Consider the following 25,996-nt stretch of genomic DNA (forward strand, 5'->3'; position numbering starts at 1 on the left):
ACTTGACTCCTGGTACTGCATAGTGCATACACAGTACTGTGGCACACGCCTATGATCCCAATGTTCAAGAGGGAGGTTAGATGTTCAAGGCCATCCTCAACTACATAGAAGGCTAGCCTAGTATATAAAAAAACATGTCTGAAAAAAGGAAAGGTGGATGACGATGACGGGGGGCCTGAGAATACAGCTTAGTGATCTTAGTAATAAAATGCTTTCCTAAACTCAATTTCCAACACGACTCCCCCAGATCAACTCTGGATACAGAGAACTGACTATACTATGGGGAAAAAAAAAAAGTTACGAAACTCTTTAACTCCTCCAAGAAGCCGAGAGAGAAGCATGAGGATAGTGTGTATATAGCTTGGGAGCAACTTTTCAACACCTTACTTTTTTAGTTGTGCCAAAGTGTGGTGAAAAAGAACCTGAGGGTGGGAACAGGGGGACCCTTAACATACACAGACCCCAAGAAGCCCGGGCAGCCCTATAAATAAATAAAAGAACAGGGCTGGGGGTGCAGGTCCGTGTGGGGATGTTTGCTTGCTGAGAGTTCAGGGTTAGACTCTCCACTAAAAAGGTGTACGTGTTAATAATAAATATCTAGAGCATCCCAAAATGATGTTCCCCAGATGGAGAGAGGTAGCTAGAAGGGATCACGTCGGGAAGTTCTTTGTGATTCTCAGCTGCCTCTTTCTGCTCAAGGACAAACACTGCTAACAATTTTTCGAAGAACCCGTGGCATTACCCACAAATCTAGCAACTCCAGTATAGCTTGTATAGAGTGCTTGAGGCCCTCAGACTGCCTTGTTCCCTCATGAATGGTGGCCCTCTAGATGACCTATTAACAGCCTGAGACACCCCAACCCTGTCCCTGGGGCATCCTGCCAGCTGCTTCCTCCCACTCAGGGACAAACACAGCAAGACCGTTTTTTTTTTTGTTTTTTTTTTTTGCGAAGAGCTTTTTTAGTAGCTAAATATGGCACCATGTGATTCAGAGCAATATAAATTACAGTATGCAAAACACACTGACTGGCTGAGGTAAGCTCACCGTTTCTGCCTCACATCCACCATGAGGGAGAACACTCACATACTTTAAAAAAAAAAAAAATCTCCATCATAAAAAAATGTCCCCTAGAAAGGCCACCAGAGAGAGGGTCCGAGAGGGCCACCCTCTACCATGTACAGAGCACCGCTGTTTGCTGGGTGCCGTCCGCCCCTACTGCTTGCCCAGAGCTCTGTCCAGGTTGCTCTTAATGGTGTCCAGGAAGTCTGTGGTGTTCAGGAAGTGCTCATTCAGCTTCACACTGCCAAGAGAACATCAGGGGCGACTCAACAACCAAGCCCTTCCCAGGCACACCAGACCTCAGGCACCAAGAATGGCCTTCTCACGCCACCACACCCAGGTCCAACTTTGCCATTAGCCCACTGCTGAAGGGCCAGAAGTCACCACAGAGTGACAAGCCACTGGACATAGGCCTCGTAGGCGAAGTTTGAAGAAGAGATCAGAGAAACTGAGCAACTCCCAATGGGGACCAACTCAGGCCTGGTCTAGGAGGCTTGGCCTGAGCCATTTCTCAGGACTTGTCCTGCCGGAGCCCCAGGCAGCTATGCTGTTTCATGAGAGGGTCTCTACGTGGGGTCCCCTGCCTTCCTCCCACCTGCTGAGGTCTCAGGCCCTGTTTCCCAAAGCACACACTTGCTGAGGCCATGGATGCAGCCGGCCAGGTCCTTGGTCATAGCTCCACCCTCCACAGTCTCAACGCACACCTTCTCCAGAGTCTGTGCAAACCTGCGGGGTGAGGGGGATGCTGCAGAGTGAGGCCCTGGCATGCTGGCCAGAGCCGAAGGCTGCACCAGCTTAACCCCTCCCCGTGAACTCACCGGATGAGGTCCTGGTTCCCATCCAGCTTCCCTCGGTGCTCTAGACCCCGCGTCCAGGCAAAGATGCTGGCGATAGGGTTGGTACTGGTGGGCCGGCCCTGAGAACAGGCCACAAGATCAACAGCTGAGCCCCAGATAAAGATGGCCACCTCCAGACCGACAGATTCGGCTCATCCTCCCACCTTAAGGGCTTCCGACCTTCAGGCAAACACATTTACCTTCTGGTGCTCTCGGTAATGGCGCGTGACTGTCCCGTGAGCAGCCTCGGCCTCGATTGTCTTTCCGTCAGGGCAGACCAGCACAGACGTCATCAGGCCAAGGGAGCCAAAGCCTGGGGGGTAGGCAGATCTCCCCTCAGGGCTTCCGCTCAGAACCCTTCATCTTAGGCAGGAAGCCTTCTCATCTTCTGACCCCACCCCAGCAGCTCGGGACAGTGACGCCCACACGGGTGGCTATCTCCAGGTTGCTAGCGATTGTCTGTGTGCGCCCTTTCCAGACCCCATAGCCTGAGGTAGTCAGTCCTGCAGCCTCCCAGAACACCATTTCAAGCAGAAATAAGCTGCCATCACTATTCTGCAAACACCACTGTTTCCGCTGCTGTTAGATCACTCTCAAACTTTGTGATTTATTTCCAGATGTCCCCAAATCCAGATTTCAACTGGAATGACTGTTGTCAAGGACGCTGGGGAATGAAAACACTCCCCCAAGACCTACAAGAAATGTGAAGGCCTAAAGAAAAAAAAAAAATGTAGGGAACTTACATAAGAAAAAGATTCAGCTCAGTTTTGTTTCCTGGTTTTGTTTTTGTTTTACATATATTTGTTTTTATTTTGTGTAGGGGACGGTGCAGATGTGCCAGTGTGTGTGTAAAGGTCAGAGGACAGATTGCAAGGATCTGTTTTCTCTAGCATGTAAGTTCCAGAGATCAAGCTGTCAGCTTGACGGCGGCAAGTGCCTTCACCCACTGAGCCATCTCCACGGTCCTTTTTCTGTTTTATTTTTGTTTGGCCTGGAACTCACTATACAACCCAAGCTGGCCTTGAATTCACAGCCTCCTGAGGGCTGAGATTACAAGTGTGAGGCTCCCATGCTGCCTGATAATCCTGCACCCTTTTCTCTATTAAAACGGCCTTCAAACACACCAGGCACAGGGACAGAGACAGGCAGCACCCCTGGACTCACCGGCCACTTAGTCTGGCCTGTCTCAAAAAATAAGGCAGGGGGAAGACAAGACAGCTTGGCTGAAAAAGTTCTTGCCACCAAGGCTGACAACCTGAGTTCAGTCTCTATGACCCACATGGTAGAGAGAAACAAGTCCTACATGGTGCCCTCTGACCTCCACTGTAAATAAATAAAGGCCCCTGGCTACAGTTCAGTAGTAGTGCACTTGCCTGGCTCTCGTGAGGTCCTGTGTATAATCTCCAGTACTGCTAGATAGATAAATAAATTATAGATACATAAAATTTTTTTATGTAGCTCTGGCTGTCCTAAAACTCAGTATGTACTTAAACTCACAGATCTGCCGCCTCTGGTTATAATGCTGCTGTCTGGCCTTATAAATGGGGGGGAAGGGTTTTTTGTGTTTTTTGTTTTCCTTTTGGGTTTTTGAGACAGGGTTTCTTTGTGTAGTCCTGGCTGTCCTGGACTCACTCTGTAGACCAGGCTGGTCTCGAACTCACGAAGATCTGCCTGCCTCTGCCTCCCGAGTGCTGGGATTAAAGACACGTGCCACCATGCCTGGCAAATGTAATTTTTAAAAATATATATTAAAAATAATAATGGAGAGCACAATAGAAGGCACCTAATATCAATTCTGGCCACCACAGGGGAAAACACACACACACACACACACACACACACACACACACACCCTCCTATGACTCTTTGAGGAGTCCATGCCTGTGTTTTTGGGTGTATCTTACTTTCTTCTCCAGAGCCTCTCCTTAACAGTTGTGCTTACAATCATATTGAAATCTTTTAATTAAAAACAAAAAATTGGGGGGCTGGAGAGATGGCTCAATGGTTAAGAGCACTGTCTGCTCTTCCAGAGGTCCTGAGTTCAATTCCCAGCAACCACATGGTGGCTTATAACCATCTATACCCTTAACTGCTCTCTTCTAGCATGCAGGTGCACATGCAGATAAAGCACTAATATAAATGCATTAAATAAATAAATAAATGAAATCTTAAAAAAAAAAAAAATTGGGGCTAGAGAGATGGCTCAGCGGTTAAGAGCACTGTCTGCTCTTCCGGAGGTCCCGAGTTCAACTCCCAGCACCCACACAGTGGCTCACAATCATCTCTCCTGGGATCTGATGCCCTCTTCTGGTGTGCTGGTGTACGTGGCGTTCCTATGAATACAATAAATAAATGGGCGCGCGCCTTTAAGCCCAGCACTCGGGAGCAGAGGCAGGCGGATCTCTGAGTGCAAGCACTGGTCTACAGGGCGGGTTCCAGGACGGCCGGGGCTCTGCAGAGAAACCCTGGGGGGATGGGGAGGCCCGGTCCAGCGTACCTTGGGCCAGGATGTCAGACTGCACGTCCCCATCGTAGTTCTTGCAGGCCCACACAAAGCCGCCCGAGGACTTGAGCACCTGCGCCACCATGTCGTCGATGAGCCGGTGCTCGTACCAGATCTTGTTCTTATCAAAGTCAGTCTTATAGTGCCTGGGGGAGGGGGGGAGGCGAAGGGGCTTGTCTCAAGGAGAGGGCAGGAGGCCGGCTGGTTAGGGACCCCTCCCTGAACCTCAAAGCTGAACCAAGCACGCCCGGAGAGCGACCTCCCCGGCTGAGGCAGGGATGGAGCTGGCGGGCGGGCTGCGGCGCCCTCGGCAAACGGCAGAGCCTGTTACTTGTCAAAGATCTCCTGGAAGATGTCCTTGAAACGCCCGTCGTAGGCCTTCAGGATGGTGTTCTTGGTGCTCAAGTACAGAGGCCACTTCTTCTGGAGAGCGTACTGGAAACAGCTGTGCGCGAAGCCCGAGATGGACTGTGGGGAGAGCGGGCACGCCACGGCCCCCGGCCTGAGGACTGCCAGTCCGCCCACGGGGCCAGGGCCAGCCTCACCTCCGTAAGACTCCTCAACCCCTGCTGCCAGGGAGCGAGCCCCTGTTGTTCTGGCTGACTCATCTTCTCCCCCAGACTTCTGGGAGCTCAGACCCCGCGCCAACTTCACTTTGGACAGTTCTCTCTGCCTCACAACTCCCAGACCTCACGCTTGGTGCAGGCCTAGTTAAGCTGGATCTCGTGTCCCTGACTTATCCAATCAGAGCCCTTTTTCCATGGCCATCAGCGATTGGCTCGAAGGCGGTCAAGTGATCCAACCACGGCCAACCAAGGAGGCGCCCTTTTCTGACCAGCTGGTCTCTCCCTGGCGTGACAACGAGGCCAACAGAAGCAAAGAAAGCTACCAAGTGGGCGGAGGTGGAGACGGGCAGGGGAGGAGGGCGGCCCGGGCCTTACCTCATCCGTGTTGTACATCCCCATGCCCACGCCGCCGGCGGGGAAGTTGAACACCTCCCATTCCTTGCCGCCGCTGCCGTCCTTCGGCGTGAAGACAATCTTGAACGTGCCAGTTCGATCTACCACGAAGTCTGTGGCCTTGTACTGCCAAGAGGAGAGGCAGTTCGGGCCAGCGCTTCCCCGAGGGGGCGCATGAGTCAACAGACTGTGTCTCCACGCCCGGCCTACCTGGTCACCGTGGGCATGTCTGCCAATAGTGATGGGCTTGGTCCAGCCAGGGACGAGGCGAGGGATGTTTTTGCAGATGATTGGCTCTCTGAAGACGGTTCCCCCAAGGATGTTCCGGATGGTTCCGTTAGGGCTCTTCCACATCTTCTTCAGCTTGAACTCTGTGAGGACAGGGAGAAGACAGACCCACCACAGCTCCACCTCTTCAACCAGAATGCACCCAAGCCAAAACAGAGCTAGACAGGGGGCCCACCCACCATCCTGGAGGAGGCACAAGAAGCTAGACTCCAGAGCAGACGCTCTCAACCTGGAGGTCAGACAACCCTTACACCATCTGAAAACAGATACTTGCAGCATGATTCATTAACAGTAGCAAACCTACAGCGTGAGGTAACAACGAAAATAATTTTATGGTTGGGGGTCATCACAGCATGAGAAACTGTGTTAATGGGCCGCAGCAGTAGGAAGGCTGTCGTAAGACTTTAAGTACGAGACCTCTGGAATCTTCCAGTTTTGACTGGGAGGCTTACAAAACGAGCCTCAGCCTGAGCTGAGAAATGAAACCACTCATGAAATCCCAACCATGCCGGGTTGTCATTAAATAAGTTGTCTGACTCAGGTCCGCAGGGAGGTTGCTCAGCGAAGGGAAAGGGCAGCTTCCCTCCAGCCCATCCTGCCCAAGACACTAAGACCTCGTCCATGAAAGAATGAGCTACAGACCCTGCACTGGGCTGGAGGCATTGGTCGGTGGCACAGTGCTTGCCTAGCACACACAGGATCCAAGTTTTTCTGTCAGTGCTTTCATAGCAGTGTTGTGTTGTTCTTGTTTAATTCCAGGAACATCAAGGAAAAGAGCTCAGGACTATAAAAGAGCTCAGTGTGCTATAGGCGGGTGGTCTGGGTTTTCCTTTGTTGTTGTTTTGCAGGGCCGGGATTGAATACCCAAGGCCTTATGCATGGTAGACAAGGGCTCCATCCCTGAGCTACCCTCTCAGCTTTGGAGACTATCTGGAAGGCTCGTTCCTAGCTTCCTCATACTGCAGAGATTAGGGAAGAAAAGTCCAAAACCATCTTTTGTTGTTGTTGTTGAAGCCTGAGGACAATTTTATTAGAGCTTAAGAGAAAAAAACAAAAAAACAAGAGAGGCGAGCTGTAAATCTCAGTGGCTGCCAGGAGAAAGGAAATGGAGAGGGGAGGAGAAAAGGCCATGCTGTGTGCGGTGAGGGTAATCAAGCAGCCACATGGCAAGAGACAGGGAGTCCTCAGAAGATGCCGCCAGTTCCAGGGAAGGCAAGTTTAGCCTTTCGCCAGCCCCGCAGCACCATGGCCTGCACCCTCCCCCAGGCTGCACAGCTTCTGTGTACCAGCCTGCCACCCAGGCCATCAGAAGGGAGGCTGTTAAAGAGCTCCGGGTCTGTCTCCCTCCCTGGAGCAAGCCATACAACATAGCAGAGATTCCGCTTCTCCTGGTCTCCAGGAGAGCTGCCCAGGAGGCTGGTCCCTAATCACACCTCCGCCAGCGGCATCACAGCAACATCGACGGCTTTTCCCCAGCATGACTGGGCTGACTCACAGTCCTCATCACCAGCCCCAGGGAGGCTCAGCCCTGGAGCGCCCACCCATCTCCCGGTCTCATAATGAGTGACGCAGCCAACTGCCTCCATCTAAGTGTGACGGCCCGTGAGCCTCCCAGCCTCTGTGACCCCACCGCCCTCATACCTTCCACCCTGGCTTCGTCAGGGGTGATTGTGGCGCACTTGACAGCCACGCTGTACTTCTGGGTGGCCAGTGCAGAGTCAATGGTGACCTGGTCATTGGTCTGGTCACGGTTTGGGAGCCCGAGGTCAAAATATTTGAGCTGGACATCCACGTGAGGCAGGATGAGCTAGGAAGGAGAAAGCCCGAGAGAAGTGTCAAGCCGGACGACTGATTTGGCCAGGATGCCAAGGCATGAGAAATCAGCTGGTTAGGCAAAGGAGGAGGGAAACCTAGTGGGGGTAGGGCCGGGGAGAGAGCTAAGGTGAGCCATTCCTCAGCAGAGGCAGAGACGCAGGAAGCTGGGACTCTGAGAGGCAAGCCAGGCTTCACTCCTCAGAAGGAAGCTGGTGTGAGCACCTCCTGCCACACCAGGGACTCATGGAGTCCGTTAAATCCCCCGTCTACACAGTGGGGTCCCCTTCTCCTCAAGCGCTCTGTGATCTTTTTGTTTGTTTGTTTGTCTTTGTTCTTTGAGACAGAGTTTCTCTGTGTAGCCTTGGCAGTTCTGGAACTCACTCTGTAGACCAGGCTGGCCCCAAACTCACATCAATCCACCTGCCTCTGCCTCCCCGGCGCTGGAATCAAAGGTGTGCGCCACCACGGCCCAGACATGGTAATTCCAGCACTTGGGCGGCTGAGGCAAACCAGCCTGGGCTACACAGTTAAGACCCTGTCTCTGACTGGAGAGATGGCTAGGCAGTTAAGAGTGCATCCTGCTCCTGCAGAGGGCCCACCTGTAACTCCAGCCCCAGGGAATTCTGCCACCTCTGGTCGATGCAGGAACCGGCACTCATGCATACCCACACACCTCCACACAGGCACACACATTAAAAATAAGTCTTTATTGTTGTGTTGTTGCTGCTGCTGCTGTTAGGACAGGGTCTCACTACATGGTCCCCGCTATCCTGGAACTCAGAGACCTGCCTGCTTCCGCCTCCTGAGTACCAGGATTAAAGGCGAGCCACCATGTCCAGAGCATGTCTGTCTGTTTTGCTTGCATGTATGCGTCTGTGCATAGGCATGCCTGGTGTCTGTGAAGACAGAGGAGGGTATTGGACAGTTGGGAGCTGCCGTGTTGGTGCCGGGAATCGAACCTGGGTCTTCTGTAAGAAAAAATAAGTGCCATCTCTCCAGCCCTGCTAAAATATTAAAAAACAAACAAACAAACAAAGCTGGAAGGTGGTGGCACACGCCTTTAATCCCAGCATTTGGGAGGCAGAGGCAGGCGGATAATGTGAGTTGGAGGCCAGCCTGGTCTATAGAGCTAGTTCCAGGGCAGCCAAGGCTACACAGAGAAACCCTGTCTCAGGGAAGAGGGAGAGAGCCCTGTCTCACAGCCAGTATGGTAGCACATGACCGAGTAATTCCTGCATTCAGAAGACTGAAGCAGGGGGTCACTGTGAGTTTGAAGACAGCCTGGGCTCCAGAGTGAGACTTCAGCTTTTAAAAAAATAGTAATTAACTTTAAAAAAGGAAAGGGGACTGGACGGATGGCTCAGGGGTTACAAGCACTTATTCCTCCTGCAGAAGACCGAGGTTCAGATCCCAGCACCCACATGACAGCTCCCACTCCAGGGAATCCGACACCTTCTTCTGACCCATGAAGGCACCAGGCACACATGTGGTACGGACCCATGCACACAGACAAAATGTTCACATACATGAAATCAATAAATCTAAACTAACTTTTTTAATCCTGCTGACTTCCAGCCAGCCAGAGAAAACACAAGCTCCAGCCCAGGGAGAGACCGCCGCAGCAAACTCAGGACAGCAGACACCTCTTCCCAGTCACCCAGAGATCCGCCTGCCTGTTTCCTGAGTGCTGGGATTAAAGGTGTGTGCCGCCAACAGCCTGGCTTTTTTTTTTCTTTGTCCTTTTCTCTTAAAAAACAAAAAACAGAGATGTGGAACAGACGAGCTCACTCGCCGGGTGAAGGCCCTCACTGCCAAGCCTGACAATTTGTGTCTAGTCCCTGGGTCTCACACGGTAGGAGAGAACTGACAAGTCCTCTGACCTCCACCTGTGCACCGTGGCACACGAACATATGTATGTAATAAAACGCTTTTAAAAGAAGAAGAAACAAGATTTGAAAATCTTGCACACTTCAGCACCAGTGAGAGGCGCAGACTGCTTGGGACAGAACTGGCTGACAAAAAACATCTGTTAACGTGGTTACTTGAGGAAGGTGGGGCAGAAAGTGAAAAACAGGACTCGTGGGGACCCGGCACCTGGTGGGACTGACCATCTACCCACGGCCCACTGAAGAAGGGGCGCTACCTTCTCCTTGATGAACTGCCAAATGATGCGGGTCATCTCATCGCCGTCCATCTCCACCACGGGCTTCTCCACCTTGATCCTCTTGTCAGCATCTAGAATTGGGCACACACGGCACGTCACATCCCTGGCCGGGGTCAGCAGCAGGGAGTCGTCCTCCCAGCCAGTTCAACACTTCATTAAACAGCCAGGGCTGCGATGGCCCCGCAGCCGCTCCAGCTCCCGCTTTCCCCACGGAGGACAGCCATATAGAGCTGCTGCATCCCACCCTGCTGAAGGGGCTGAGGCCAGCCTGGCCAATCAGATCCTCTCCCCTCAGAAGCTGAAGAGGCCAGGGGAGAACCACAGTCCAGCATGAAGTCACGTTTCCTGACTGCCCAGGGTCCCTGCCCGCAAATCCTCAGGCTTCCACTTCAGCTCATCACTCCCCCCAGCCCCCGCAGTCCTGTGTCCTTCAGTCCTCTCACAGTCACTAAGTCTGACTGTTGCCTGCCACCTGGGAGAAATGTGCAGATCCACAGTGGGAGCACAAGCGGCTGACAACAATCCAGGCACCATCTGAGAGCAAAACACACCCAAGGGAAGTGTCTCCGGGGCCATCTTGTTTGGTTTTGTTGTTTTGTTTTGGAGACAGGGTCACATGTAGCCCAGGTACTTGAACTCTCTGTATAGCCAAGGATAGCCTTGAATGTCTTCCTGCCTCTACCTCCCAGGTCTGGGATTACCTGCCTGTACTACCTCACTAGGTTTCTTGTTTGTTTATGGCATCTACATATGTAGCCCAATCTGTTCTCTTACTGTGCTGCCAGGCTAGCCTCAAACTTTTTTTTTTTTTAAGATTTATTTATTTATTATGTATACAATATCCTGTCTGCACGTACACCTGCATGCCAGAAGAGGGCACCAGATCTCACTGTAGATGGTGGTGAGCCACCCTGTGGTTGCTGGGAATTGAACTCAGGACAGTGCTCCTAACCTCTGAGCCATCTCTCCAGCCCCTAGCCTCAAACTCTTAATCCTCCTGCCTTGGCTTCCAAAATACTAAGATTACAGGGGCTATAATACCTAGCTCATTGCTCCCATTTTATTTTTTATAATAGTTTTTCTTAATTATTTTTTTAATTTAATTTTATGTACATTGGTATTTTGCCTCAATGTTGTATCTGTGTGAAGGTGTCAGATCCCCTGGAACTGGAGTTACAGTTGTGAGCTGCACGTGAGTGCTGGGAACTGAACTTGGATCTTCTGGAAGAGCAGCCAGTGCTCTAACAGCTGAACCATCTCTCCAGCCTCTCACTGCTTCCATTTTAAACACGAGGAAACTGAGGCTTACTCGGGGAGATGAGCAGCTTACTGCCCCAGGTCCCAAGGACACAGCAAGGCCCGGAGGACTTGTACCTTCCTCACTGGGAACAGGGCTTATGGCACCTGAGAAGGGAACTCAGCCAAGCAGGCTCTGGGGAGTCAGTCATTCTAGAAAAGTATCAAAACCCCAACAAGGGCAGGCAAGATGGCTCATGGGTAAAGGAGCTTGCCACCCAGACTGACAGCCTGAGTTTGATCTCCAGGACACACATAGTGCAAGGAGAGAACCAGCTTGTTCAAGTTTTTCTCTCTCTCAAACACACACACACACACACAAATTTTAAATGTTTTAACATTTATTTGTTTGTGTATATAAGTGTTCTGCCTTCCTGTATGTTAAATTTTGTAACGTATTTGTTATGTATAGAGTGCTTTGCCTGCATGTATGTATGTGCACCCCAAACATGTAGTATCTGAGGTCAGACACTACAGATCTGACCTGGACCTGGAGTTGCAGATGTTTGTTGGTTGCTACAGGAATGCTGGGAATGAAACCCAGGCCCTCCGTAGGAGCAGGAAGTGCTCCTAACTGCTGCGGGTCTCTCCAGCTCCTTAAAAGGATCTTTAAAGAACCTCAACAAGCTGGCTTAGGGTAAACTCAGCTGATGAAATGCTTTTTGGCACTCATGAAGCCTTGGCCTCAATCCCCAACATTCCATAAACGGCAGGTGGTGGCAAGTGCCAGCAAAGCCAGCACTCAGGAGGAGGAAGTAAAACTTACCTCGAGGTAAGACTAGACTGTGATACCTGGCTTATCCAGAAGGAAGGGGCGGGGAAGCCTAACGAATGGACCTTAAACATGTTATTGCCACGAAGCTCAGCCATTCGACTCACAGCACCCTTGACTGTAAACCTCGTTCAAAGTGAGCAAATCAGATCACTTCCCAAAGACCACGAAAATGAGTTTGTATGAGGGAGAGACAGGACACACACACACACACACACACACACACACACACACACGCACACAGAACCTTAAGAGCTAGGCAGTGTGGTTAGTGTCAGAGGCAAGACAGAATCCACTCCCTGGATCAGTGTGCCTTGTCCTCATGCGCCAGATGCCAAAAGCAGACATAAATTAGCCTGCTCCCAAGGCAGACATGGCTGGCTTTATTAACATACCCAAGACCCATGGGGATCTTCAACCCAAGCTATAGAATTTAACTTTAGTCTCAAGCTTAAGTGGGAAGGGCCTGAGACAGTCTGCTGGACAGAATTTGCTTAGCTTCTAGAAGCTTCTATGGAGAGTTAATTTAAAAACAAAAAGAAAAGCTTGTCAGATTTTTTTTTTTTGGTAAAAATTTACGCCTACTTCGTAAACCAGTTTTTAGGGTCTCAACTCCATCAGCTGAAAAACACAGCCCTTCACCAACAGGGATATGGGTGGCACATGCCCTCAGCTGGGGGAGGGGTGGTCAAAGTCCAGATCACAGCCTGACGTACCTGTGTTTGTGCACAGAATTAGAGAGCCAGGACCAATTTATTCACATGGCAACCCGGTGCTAACTAAGCATCCTGGACACTCTGACGTTAGGAAACCACACAGGGAGGAAGGAGCAGATAACAGGGAGAAACACCACGACGACGATCATGGACTAAACCCCTGAAGGCCATAAGCAAGCCCCCGGTTAAATGCTCTCCTAAAGAGTTTCATTGGTCATGGTTTCTCTTCACAGCAATAGAACACTAATTAAGACAACCCCTGTTCTAAAAAGTCTTTTTCCCCCTTACTGGATGCTGAGGGTTGGAACTCACAGCCCACACAGGTTATCAAGCAAGCCCTCTACCCTCATCTGGATAGTGGATTTTTGTTGTCATTGTTGTTCTGTTGGGGTGTTGGTTTTGGGGTGGAGTGGCCGGGTCTTACCATGTAGCTCAGGTTGGCCTTTAACTCTATGCCCAGGATAGCCTCAAATGGAAAAGCTTTGATGCCCTTGTCTCCTGCGTACTGGGGACTACCAGCATTAATACCACCGACCTCGTTCAGGTAGGAGCATTTGTAAAATATCCATTGGTGACTAATAGTTTTTGTTGTTTTGTTTTCTTTTGTTTGTTTCTCTGTGTAACAGAGCTCTGGATGTACTGTAAACTAGGCTGGCCTCACACTCACAGAGATCCGCCTGTCTCTGCCTCCAAGAAGAGCTGGGACTAAAGGTGTGCACCACCACACCCAGCATGGTGACTAATGTTTAAAAAAAAAAGAAATCAAGAGACAGGATAGAAAGACGGCCGGGTTGCTGTTATTTTTGAGGGGGCCCAGGTTTGATTCCCACCCATGTAGCCAGACTTTCAGTTACTTTATTGGGTTGTTTTTTTCTACCTCCCTACACTAGGTAGGAGAGAAAGAAGGTTAGGATGGGAAAGAGTGTGTCAATATTGTTAGACTACTTCCTGCTAATTAGGCGCATGGAGTTCCTTGGAACAAGTTTGATCTTCCTCATCAGGGTAACTCCAACCAGCAATCCAGCAAGGAGCAGCAGCAGGGGAAACAGCAGCCCCAGAGGTTCTGGGGCTCTGGCATTTATATATCCTCTGAAGAGTCCCCAGAATTCCAAACATAACTATCTGCAGCTGTCAAAAAACATGACCCTGCCAGAGCTCCAGACAAATCATTGTTAGCTGCTGTGAAGCAGCACCGTATCTCACACCTGGGACTGAAGCAAAAACATATTCACATAACATTTCTGTGTTGTTGTTTTTTTTATAATTTATTTTTATTTTATGTTCATTGGTGTTTTGCCTGATGGAGTTACAGAGAGATGTGAGCTGTCATGTGGGTCCTGGGAATTGAACCCAGGTCCATCTGGAAGAACAGGCAGTGCTCCTAACCACTGGACCATCTCTTGGACCCACATTTCTGTGTTTTGAAAGAAACCAAAATTCTCACTACACACCCACGCGATGGCTTACAGCTGTCTGTAACTCTGGTTCCAGGGGATCTGATGCCCTCTTCTGATATCCTTGGGGACCACACATACATGGTCACGGTACACATATAAACATACATGCAGGTAAAACATTCATACACATATTTTAATTTGAGGTGCTGGGCAGATGGCTCAGAGGGTAAGAATACATACTCTCCTTCCATAGAATTTGAGTTGGTTCCCAGCACCCATGTCAGGCAGCTTACAACCTCCTGTAAGGATTAATATGTGCTCAGTACCCCCTGCATATACACCTAATTCAAAATAAAATAAATCAGGAGAGTGGGGTTGGGACTGGAACTCAGCTGGCAGAGTACTTGCCTAGCATGGACAAGACCCAGAGTTCAGTCTTCAGCACTGCACAGACTGGGCTTGCAGGATCAGAAATTCAAGGTCATCCCTCACTACATATGGAATTCAAGGCCAGTCTAGGCGCCACCAGCCTAGGCTCCAACCAGGAGAGATCATTTCTCACTCTTTCCATGAAGATGAAGTGTAAAATAGCAAGAAACTGAACCAGGTGCAGTCCTGAAATCTCAGCACGCAGGGGGGCTGAGACAGGAGGACTACCTGGAGTCTGAGACCAGCCCACGAATGAATAAGCAAAATATGGTTTGTACATCCATGAACTATTATTCAGACTTAGAAGAAAGAGAAAAGGAAATCCTGTCAGCTGCCACACAGGTGAGCCCTGATGTAGCAGAATTTTAATTCAGAACATGGCTGTTTTGGCAAGAGATCACATCCAAAGACCTTCTAGGTCTGTATGATCCAGCTGAAATACAGACACACCTTTAATTCCAGGAGATAGAGGTAAACGGATCTTTGAGTTTAAGGCCTGGTTGGTTTAAAAAAAAAAAAAAAAAAGTAAAGCTTATAACCAGGTGTGATGGTACACGCCTTTAAATCCCAGCACTCAGGAAACAGAGGCATGCAGATCTTTTGAGTTTTAGCCAGTGCTGTTCCAGCGGTTCAGTTGAGTCAATGAGTTGAGAAGCAGTGCAGTGGAGTTTAGTTTGTGGCAGTTGAATTTGTGGGATTCAGAGGCAGTTTGTACCAAGAGAGTTTTACAGAGAGAAGTTGAAGAGAGAACAAGCTAGACACAGGTGAAGACATAATGCGCCTGAGAAAGAGAAAGAGCCAGATTAGAACAGATTGGTAGTTTGAGGCAAAGCAGAACAATTCAGTGAGAAACTAGGAGAAGCCAGTTTGAATCAGTCAGCTTGGAAAGGAGTTTAAGCCAGAACAGCTGAGTTGAACCAGCCAAAAAGAGTTCAGAAAGAACTAGAAAGGGTGAGCTTATTCAGCCATCTCAGAGGCTGAAAACATTCTAGGCCTAGATTAGATTTTACAGAGGCTAGAAGCTTCCAGGACTAGGTCTGGGTTAGCAGAAAGCCTCTGAAATGACAATTAAATCTGGCAAATACCTTAACACCATAAAGACACTAAAAATCACAAAATATGACAGTTATGCCGGGTACAGTGGTGCACACCTTTAATCCCAGCACTCAGAAGGCAGAGGCAGGCAGCTCTCTGAGCTGGAGGCCAGACTGGTCTACAAAGCGAGTTTCAGGACAACCACTGTTACACAGAGAAACCCTGTATCAAAAGAGAGGAACAAAGAAAAATCCTGCAGGATTCTACTTATACAGTGAGTGGTTCTCAACCTTCCTAATGCTGAAACCCTCTAATCTTCATGTTGTGGTACCCCCCCAACCATAAAATTATCTTTGTTGTTCCTTTATAATTGTAATTTTGAAAAAAAAAAATTGTAATGTTGCTACTGTTACGGATCAAAATGTAAATCCTTTTGGAGATACAGGTTTTCCAAGGGGGTCCCAACTCACAGGCTGAGAACTATTGACCTAGAACATTTAAGCACAGAGAAGAGATGGACCGTATCTGCCAGAGGCTAAAAGAGGGTGGAGATGGGGAGTTACTGTTTCATAAATACAGAGTTTCAGTTTTGCAAGATGAAAAGGTTGTAGAGATGTCTGGGGCTGGTGGCTACAAAGTAACAAAGTAACAATGCTGACCACCACTGAAGTAAGATAGTGGAAGGAGAATAAGGATACATTGTATGGATTATGAACTTGTCAAAGGATAGATTTAAATATACTGTTAAAATAAAAAAGAAAGAAACTGTCAAAGTCTAAGTAAAAGATATTCTAGGGCCAGAGACAGCCCAGCCTGACCACCTGAGTTCAATTCCTGGATTCCACCTGGTGGAAAAAGAATCAACTCCTGCAAGCGTCCTCTTACATCCAAGTGCTGAGTCAGGCATGTATACACACGTACACACACACAATTAATCAACGTAAAAAAAAAAAAAAAAAAATTCTAAAAAGGAGCAGTACCCAATCCTTTCTGAAAACTTCCAAAGCGACGCCCAGCTTGAATCTCCTCAGAGCCTAGGTTCCAAGCCCAGCATTGCAAAAGATAAACGAAACATGGGGGCTGAAGAGATGATCAGAAGTTAAGACCTGAGCTTGATTCCCAGCACTCACAACCACCTGTAACTCCAGTTCCAGGGGTTCTCACCTCCACAGACACCAGACATGCCCAACGCACGTGTTGTGCACACAGACAAGCACTTGTATGTAATATAGTGTGTGTGTGTGTGTGTGTGTGTGTGTGTGTGCGTGTGTGTGCGCGCGCGCACACGCGAGTGCGTGTTTCTGTGTAGCCCTCCTTGTCCTGGAATTCACTCACTCAAACTCACAGAGATCCCCCTGCCTCTGCCTCCCAAGTGCCAGAATCAAAGGTGTGCACCACCATCTCTCTATAAATACAAATAATTTCAAATAAAAGTAAAAATAGATCTAAAAAAAAAAAACCCATACATCTGATTGCAGTACATCCTGTGAAACCCTGCAGAACTTTCTTCTTCCCTAAAAATAAAAATCAAAGTCCTCAAAATGGACTACAAGTTGAGGGTGTGGCCCAGGTGACAAGCATATCTTCCTCATTTGATTGTCAGCACAAACACACAAGGAAGGACAGAGAGCTGAGTCGTGTGTCTCAGTAGAGGGCTTGCCGAGCTTACATGAACCCCAGCATTGCATAAACCAAGCATGTGGACACATCTGTAATCCCAACATTTAGGAGGTGGAGGCAGAGGAATCAGAAGTTCAAAGCCATCCTCCAAAACATAGGGAGTTCAAAGCAAGCTTGGGGAACCTGACAGCGTATGTGTAAGATCATGACCTGAAGGGGCTGGAGAGATGGCTTAGCAGTTAAGAGCACTGACTGCTCTTCCTGGATTCCGGAAGAGGACCTGGGTTCAATTCCCAGCACCCACGTGGCAGCTCACAACTGTGTATAACTCCTATTCCAGCAGATCTGACACACATTCACATAGAGATACATGCAGTCAAACACCAATGTACATAAAATTTAAAAAGACAATGACCTGAAACCAGAAGCTGCCCTCTACCAGGATTCTCAGAGCAGGATTTCTTTGCTTTTTTTTTTTTTTTAAATTTATTTATTTATTTGTTTGTTTGTTTTTTGAAACAGGGTCTCTCTGTGTAGCTCTGGCTGTCCTCCAACTCACTCTATAGACCAGGTTGGCCTTGAACTCAGGATCTGCCTGCCTCTGTCTGGAATTTAAAGGCCAACTCCACCCAACCAGAGTGAGATTTCAAAAAGCTGTCATCAGCAGAGGGGGAAAAATTGATGGTACAAAATGGAGCCCTCAAGTCCATTCATCCATGCTGCTATCCTACTGGAAAAATGTAAATGAAGACACAACCTCACAGCTCCCCACTTCTCCGTAAGGGATATGCTCCAGTGCCCACAGCGGGCACGGTGGACAGCGCTGAGCATGTGTGACGTACTTTCTCCTGTACATACATTCCATGATAAGGTTTATCCTGCTAATCAGAAACAGTGAATGATTAACAGTAACTAATAAACTAGGACAATCATAGTGATATACTCCAAGTTACATAAATGTGTTCCCTTTAGGGAACCGCCACAGACCTCAGCACACAGTGCGAGCAGCCTGGGCACCTGCAGGTCCTCCCTCCCTCTCTGATATTTAAAGAGTCAGCTTCCTCCCTTGCTCAGGCTTCACTGTCTGGGTCTGCCCTCTCTGCCCCGCTCAGACCTTCCCACACGCCTTACACCTTTGCTGCTTCTTCTCAGCTCTTCCGATATTTATTACATCAATTTACTCTGGGTGCGCACCCACACTGCGGTGTACCTTCAGAGGTCAGAGGGCAACTGGACAACTTGTGGGAGTCCATTCTCTCCTTCCACCATGGAGGTCCTGGGGATCAAACCCAGGTCACCAGGCTTGGCAGCGAGTGCCTTTGTCCACTGCACATCTTTCTGGCCCTTCTCCTTACTTCATGACTATGAGTCACAATGGCCAACTACCTTCTTCAGTGCCTGTCCCCTCCACACTACAACTAAAGCCCAAAGGCAGAACTCTTCCCCGCTCCCATTCCCCACTCTGTCCCCCATGCCTTGCATAGTGTCTGGCCCACAAAAGGAAGTAAATGTGCTAAAGCCATCGGTGAAGGACAAGGGTAGGACAAGGGCTGCCTGGGCTCACTTCCTGTTTTGAGGACTGCATTCCTTCCTTTCCCGATGCCTAGGGCCATTGCCACACATAAGCAGGGGTCTCCTGTGATGGGTACCCTGCCCAGAGCAGCTCACAGAGCAGATGGCTAGCAATAATCTGGGCTAAAGGTGTGACTCAGTGATTGAAGCCTTGCCTTGCCTTGCACCTGAGAATCCCTGGGGTGGGTCTCCAGCACCTGGGGAGGGGGGCTTGCACTCAGGTGTCAAGGTACATGCCTGTAATCCTTCCTACTCAGGAGGCAGAGGCTCAAAATTAAGTTTAAAGAGAGCTGGAGACTGCAAACTGAACGGAGAGCTGCTTGCTTGCTCAGTCTAAACTCCAAAGACTCAGTCTAAACTCCAAGAAGCTAGCTGTTCCTAGAGTCTAGCAAAGCGGAGGGTAGGATGAGCCCCAGAGGCCTCAACTAAAGGTGGAAAACTTGGGGGCAGCCAAGTCTTTCTCAGCCTTCCTAGCCTTGAGAGCCTTTAATACAGCTCCTCGCGTTGTGATGACCCCAAGCATAAAAGCATTCTGCTGCTACTTCATGACTCTAAGTTTCTGCTGTTATGAACTGTAATGTAACTGTATGATACGTGACCCCAGATGGGTGGTGACCCACAGGTTGAGACCTGCTGTTCTAGAGCTTTCCCTCAAAACCTTGCTGGGTCAAACAAAAGCACCCAAACCAGCTCTGGAGGAAGCTGACACAACACAGGACAGGACACAGATACACAGATAAGAACTAACTCTTGGGTCTGCAAAACTTGAGGAAGGGCTGTGAGATGGAGGGCAAAGGTGGAAGAAAAATGTCAGTTCCACGAGGCTGACCTCTGACCTCCATACATGTACTGTAGCATGTACAGACACACACACAAACACACACACACACACACACATTAACATGTGTCTCTCACACATACATAATAAATAATAAAGATTTTTTTTTAACGCCCTGATGATCAGCCATTGTATAATTTATTCTTGGATCTTAGACACTGGGATTGCTTGTCCCCTCCACGGGTGCAGGACTGGCGGGACACCTTCCTGGTCCAGCCACCGAGAGAAGACCTACCTAAAAGTGGGGCTAAAGAGATGGCGCAGCAGTTAAGAGCACTTACTGTTCTTGTAGAGGGCCCAAGTTCAATTCCCAGCACCCACATGGCAGCCCACAAGCATCATAACTGCACTTTCTGGGGATCCAGTGCCCTTTTTCAGCCTCTGTGGGCCCTAAGGGTCACATGTGGTGCGCACACATCCTTCGGGCGAATGCTGATACAAACTAAAGTACGGTAAGTCTTTGGTGATACATCTGAAAAAGTCAAGGTGAGGAAATGACAACGTTTCTAGCCAGGAGTAGAAAAGGGAGTCTAAGTAAGTGCTGTCCCTACAGAGTCTGAGCCAAAAGCTTTCCCGAATTCTAATTATCAGAAGGGCCAGCAAGCAGCTGCTAGAGGAATCAAGTGGGAGAGACACGGGATGACTTGTTTGTGTTTGTTTTGTTTTGTTTTGAATCCTCACCTCCCTTGGAGACCTTGGGGAAGAACCTTCCAGTGGCTGATTTTTAAAATGCGTATCCAGCTGGACAGTGGTGGCACACACCTTAATCTAAGCACTAGGGAGGCAGAGAGGGACAGATCTCTGAGTTTGAGTCTAGCCTGGTTTATAGAGCGAGTTCCAGGACAGCCAGGGCTACATATAGACACCTTCTGTCTCAAAAAAAAAAAAAAAAAAAAAAAAAACGTGTATCCAAATTCAGGATCCCAAAGGAGCTTTATTTTGTTAGTGTGGTTTCTTAGGATAGTTTGATTTTACCATTACCCTTTTACCAGAACCGCCCCCCACACACACACACACACTGCAAAAAAAAATAAACGATGAAAAAGAAAACACTGGATGCCATTAACTTCTACATTTTGCTGCTGGGCTGCCTTCTAGGCGTCCTGGAGGCCTAACCACTTGATCGGGTCCCAGAAGCACAAAAGCAGAAATGTCCCTTTCTCCTTGGCAAAGGGGAGGGTCAGGACTCCCGCCCTCTCCCTCCTCCTGGCCCCCAGCTCTGGTCAGCTGCTTCCACACAGTTAAAGATTACCACTCTAGCCAGGACAAACCCCACAGCCAGACCCACCCCCTCTTCCTCATTCTCTTGGCTAACCCCAAGGGGCTATGGGCCAGGTCAGGATAGAATTTCCCGTGGCAACAGGCATCAAAAAAGGCCACCAAGCGCTCTACATTGTTCCCTGTCTTTTGTACCAGGGCGTTGAGTAGCCAGGGTGTAGCAAGACGCCCATATGCCAGGCCGAGCAGCCCGTTGGTAACGGAGACTCTTAAGACATGCTCATTTTGCCTCCAGTTGAGCCTTCAAGTCTAAGAAGCGAGCTGAAGGCAACGCAGACCTCGGGGGAACGACTGACAGGAAAAAAAAAAAAAAAAAAAAAAAAAAAAGGACAATGCGCGTGCACTACCAGCTTGTATGCTAGGGCAGGCAGGACCCACTCACACGCGGCGGGTGGTGGGCCCCTGGGGAAGGGCCAGGACACGGCCCCAGACAGCCTCCAGCACAGCGAAGGCTGGGGGAGTGGCGGCCAAAAAAAAGTGGGGGGAAATAGAAGGGCAATTCCTCCAGCTGTCGAGTAAAGATTCCGAAAATAGCTGGCTGACGTGGGCCTGCCGGAGAGGAGGGACGTGAGTGCGCCCGGGGTTGGAGCGAAGGGGAAGTGGAGGCCTCTCCGCCTCGCCTTTGTCTGAGCCGGGACTGCGGGGTGACCCTCCCCCGTCTAGGGCAGCAGCAGGCCTCCCCCGCCCCTCAGGGTCGCTTGTCCCCTCCATGGGCGCAGGGGAGTCAGGATACCCCTCCCCGGATCCAGTCACCCCCTCCCCCCCAAGAAACGCTCCCTCGGAATAGCTGGAGAACCCCAGCCGGGACAGGACCCAACAGTCAGGCCCCGGGGCCACCAGCCGCCACTATCCTCCCGCGTCCCCACCCCTGCGCCTGCAGGAGCCTGGACGCGCCCGGCGCGGGAGCCCAGAGGGAGGCCACCTCTCCCCCGCCCCACCCCCCAGCCCTTCCGTTCCCCGGCCGCCCGCGTGTCGCGAGTGGCGCTCCCCGGTCCCCCTCCCGGGACGTCGCCACGTCGCAGCGCTGCCCGCGCGCCCGCCCCCCCCGACTCCCCACCCGCCCACCCATCCCCCCCGGCGCGACACTCACAGTGGCGCCGCGGCTGCTCCGGCCGGCTGGGGACGGTCAGGGCGGCCGGGGCCCAGGTCCGCGCCGAGCCCGGGGCTCTGCAGAGCGAGCGCGCGGCCCGCAGGTAGCCGGCCATCCCGAGCACGCACGCGAGGTCCGAGCGCGCCGCTGCACCGGGCTGGGCGGCGGGGACTCGGCGAGCCCGGGTGGCGGGGACCCGACCGGGGCGGGGCCGCGCAGCCTGCAGCCCCATTGGGTCTCACCCGGGAGAAGGCGGGTCCAGGGCCCGGGCAGGAGCCTTCCCGACACCCTTGGGCCTGGTCCAGAGCCCGGGCCGCCCCAGCCCTGAGCCCGCGCTTTCTGGGAGCCTCCGGACATCCCCCGAAGCGGCAGGAGCCAGTGAGACCCAGGATCCAGAGCTAAACTCCTAAGCACAGCGGCGGAGGGAGGACCATTCGGCTCCCTGCTAAGGTCAAGGCCAGCCTGGGCTACACGAGAACGTGTGACAAAAGCAAAAGGTCGAAATCCCCGTCCGCCCCTCACGAGGACAAACGTGTAGCCCCGGAGTCCTTCCGCGCGGCCGAATCCGTGTCCTCTGCGCAGAAGAGTGCTGCCGGGGGACTTTGTGCGTGTAAACACAGTCACCCTTCATGACACAAGCACGTCAGCCACAGTCCGTGCCAGTAGTTACGCACCCCTGAAGGAGAGTCTCCCCAACTATGGGGAAATGGACTGCTCTCGCCACCCAGCCCCGTAGCTCCTATTTTTGCCTGGTCGCATAGAAAAGCTGCCCACGAAACCTGGTCACTGCCCATTTTCTGGGAGGAAAGGTCAGGGAAGGCCGGGTTCTGTGTGGTCGAAATCTCACCGACCCACCCAGCTTTCCCATTCGCACCGGTGCAACTCCACGCGAGAACAAGCCTCCTGGCCCGTGCTCCCGGCTCTCCTCACCCCGGCTTCAGGACCGGCATAGCCCCATGGAGCTGGGCCAGGAAAGTGACCTTGAGCTGCTAACATCAGAGCTTCCCCCCTGCAGTCTGTCTGTCTGTCCAAGCCACCGCTTCAGCTCTAGGATCCAGTAGAGAGGGCATTTGCAAGGAGAGGCTACTTTGGGTCCCTCCGGGGTCTGAGGAAAGGAAAAAGGAGAAGCCTGGCCCGTGGCTGCATGTTCCAGAAGAGCCTGAGAGCCCTTTTCCCTTGCATAAAAACGCTGGTAAAGACCGTGGCGGCTGATGGCTTTGGCTTTCATGACATCCTGGCAATATCAGGTCCCTGGACTTCAGGATCCACACGTGCACGGTGGGAGAACAGACTTCCTAAGGGTCTTTCTGGACTAGTCAGATGCAATGAGAGAGGGCAGCTGCCCATACGGCCACTGGAAAAGGGTCTTCCTGCTTCCCCTACAGAGCAGACTCGGGTCTCAGGGGGCTGACAATTCACCCCTCAGACTCGGTGTTTGTTTACTAAGGGACTGATGTAGAAGTCCTTGTGTTTTTATAACCATCACAGGTAACACTTTCTAAAGCGTGGCACCAGTTAGGGGCAGTTAAGGCAAGGTCACTTTGTTGTTGTTTTCTGAGACAGGGTTCCTCTGGGTAGTCCTTACTGTGCTGGAATTTGCTCTGAAGTCCAGGCTGGCCTCAGACTCAAACGCTGGGATCACAGGCTTGTGCTCTACCATCACCAAGCTTAGCCCCACGATTTTAAAGTTAAGCTCCATTTCATGATTGAGTCTAAGCTACATACAAGTTCTCTGTGGAAGAATAAAAGTTACTCTGTCTCTACCCTCTTAGAATGTGTCCCCACAGATCCAGGAAGAAGGGTCCCAAGAGAAGCTTCTTTTTCTTCTTCTTTTTTTTTTTTTAACTTCACCTCATTATTGCTATTTGTTGTTGTTGTTTTTAAACAGGGTCTTGTGTAGCCCAGGCTGACCTCAAACTTTCTATATATTAGAGAATGACCTTGAACTCCTGCTCCTCCTACCTGTTTCCAGACCACAAGCTGACAAAAGGGGTGTCTCAGCTTCTTCCAGCCTGCCCTCCAGGCGCGTGTTTTGTGGCGTGCTTATGAGCAAAATGTAGGCTCTCAGACTAGAGATAAGGCAGGGTCTCACCCCTGGAAGAGAGACCAGACTCCCTGAACCAAAGACAGGCCGGACATGGGTCCTGAAAGACTTCCAAAAAAGGACAGGGCTGCAGAGGTAGTGCAGCCACCGTCTGAACACACGCCTGGCAGGAGAGGAGGCGAGGTGAAGCAGCCCTCCCCCTGGAAGGCTGAAGTGCCATTATTAGAAGGTGGAAAACAGGAGGCGGGGTCTCGGTAGCTGGGCAAGCTATTTATGGTGATCTCCCCGGCCTGCCCTGTGCCCGTTTCCAGTGCCTTCTCCACGGAGCCCAGCGCCAGCAGTCACTCTACAGCTCACATATGCCTGCAGTGGCTCTCCCACAGACTAGGGACTAGCACAACAGCTGGCTAGCTCTGCCGCCTGGGTCTGCACTGCCTCTTACCGAGGCAAACAGCTGCTTTCCCCTGCCATAGCCCAACCCAACTTCTGCTTGCTGGCTGCTTTGGTATGCTTGTGTCTCCATAATTCAGATGCTGGACCCCAATTCTCAGTGATGTTGCCTGCTACACAGGCTTCCTGGGCCCCTGTGGCTTGCCAAGTCTGACCTAGGGGTAGATCAGAGGGCACATTCCTTCCTTAGAGGAACTTAATCTTCAGGGCTGTGGGAAAGATGGACACATAGTTCATTTCCAGCTAGAGCGGACGTGGTACAGAGGGTGCTCTGCAAGCCAAGGCTAGCCTTAAATCTGAGGCAACCCTCCTGCTTCAGCCTCACTCTGATTAGAGATGTGAGTGAGCATGCCTGGCTTCAGTGTCAACTTTATATCGTTCTGTGGAAACTGAATATCTGTCTCTGCTTTAGCTAGAAAAATGACCATCCTGGCTATGGCAATTCATACCTGTTATTAAGCACAGGACAAAAAGGTGCTCACGTGTGCACACACACACACACACACACACACACACACCAACTTAAACAAATGGACGCTATAACTACAGTGCTGTCCAGAGTGCCCTGAATAACCCATTCTGCCAGCTTCCTTCAATATAAAGGCATCTCCACAGACTTTCCTCCCTTGGAGGGCAGGAGAGGAAGTGCAGTCAGGGAGAGGAAGTCAGGGCCCCCTTCCCACACACCCTCAACAAACAGAAAATCAGCTGCACGGAAAACCAGCTGCTGCAGCTGGGACTGGCCACACCCACAGCTGCAGCTGCTTGCTGGAAGAACACCCACACACAAACCCCAAAATCCCCATTACACCCCACAGCCCCAACAGCCCCCACTTCCTGGCCAGACACACCTGCCCTTCACTCCAGGTGCTCCTGAAGGAGCCACAAGGGTTTTTGTTGTTGTTTCTTCCCCCATTGGTATAATGTTCTTTTGGAATGTACACACCTTACGCTTGTTCATTCAAGTCCTGATTTCTCTCTCCCACATCTGGTTTCAAACTGGACATTGCATTGACACTGTGTCTCAAGTTTGTGTAAACATGCCACCATTTGTTCTCTAAATTGTCAATTAAAACAACCAGCTACAGTGTTGAGCAATGGAGAGGATAGGGTGGGACATCCTGGTTCAGAGTGGAAAGAGAGGAAGGAAGAGGAGGACAGGGAGGAGTGGAAGGCAGGAGAGAAGGAGAAGAGGAGCAGAGCTGGGAGAAAGAGGCTGGAGGAGAGGTCTTGGAACAACATGGAGAAATGAGCTGGACCTAAGATATCCCTAAAAGCAAGTAGAATGGGTGAATCTGAATGGTAGGAAACTATGCAAGCTTGGATGTTTAGGATGGAGTAACTATTGCCCAGCATTGTGTTCTAGGTTAACTAAATAAATCCCAGTCTCTGTGTGGTGATTTGGTTATACAGCTGTTCAGGATTAACTGCAGCTTTACTAAAAGATATATCAATAGTAAATATTTATAAACAAGTACAACACCCCCCCCCCAAGGACTCAGGAGGACGAAAGACCACCACAAAGTGAGAAATTAGACAGAGATGGACTGCTGTGACCCAGAACAAAGGTTCAAATGGAGCCAGGCATGGTGGCACACGCCTGTATTCCCAGCACTCGGGAAGGCAGAGGCAGGCAGATCACTGTGAGTTTGAGGCCAGCCTGGTCTACAGAGGGAGTCCAGGACAGCCAAGGCCACACAGAGAAACTTTGTCTCAAAACCAACCAAACAAAAAGGGTCCCATGGTGTGGTCCTGAGCCCTGGAGAGATGGCTCCGCAGGTGAAGAGCGCTTGCTGCTTTCGCAGAGGACATGGGTTGGTTTCAGCCCCCATGT

The 25,996-nt window shown here is 50.6% G+C and overlaps 1 protein-coding gene across 1 annotated transcript; it reads right to left on the reverse strand.

Annotated features, from left to right (window-relative positions):
- Positions 1-1,023: 1,023 nt before the first annotated feature.
- Positions 1,024-21,837, reverse strand: Idh2 (isocitrate dehydrogenase (NADP(+)) 2). The gene is made up of 11 exons (XM_055623295.1): positions 21,669-21,837; positions 9,605-9,696; positions 7,288-7,453; positions 5,569-5,729; positions 5,341-5,484; positions 4,731-4,867; positions 4,394-4,545; positions 2,097-2,209; positions 1,879-1,976; positions 1,694-1,786; positions 1,024-1,301 (listed from the first exon to the last, which is right to left on the reverse strand). The coding sequence occupies exons 1-11, from the start codon at positions 21,781-21,783 to the stop codon at positions 1,214-1,216; spliced, it is 1,359 nt and encodes a 452-aa protein (XP_055479270.1). The 5' UTR covers positions 21,784-21,837; the 3' UTR covers positions 1,024-1,213.
- Between the last annotated feature and the right edge of the window lie 4,159 nt (positions 21,838-25,996).

The sequence above is a fragment of the Psammomys obesus genome, unplaced genomic scaffold (genome assembly GCF_907164565.1).
Source record: "Psammomys obesus unplaced genomic scaffold, mPsaObe1.curated_primary_1811, whole genome shotgun sequence".
Lineage (NCBI taxonomy): Eukaryota > Metazoa > Chordata > Mammalia > Rodentia > Muridae > Psammomys > Psammomys obesus.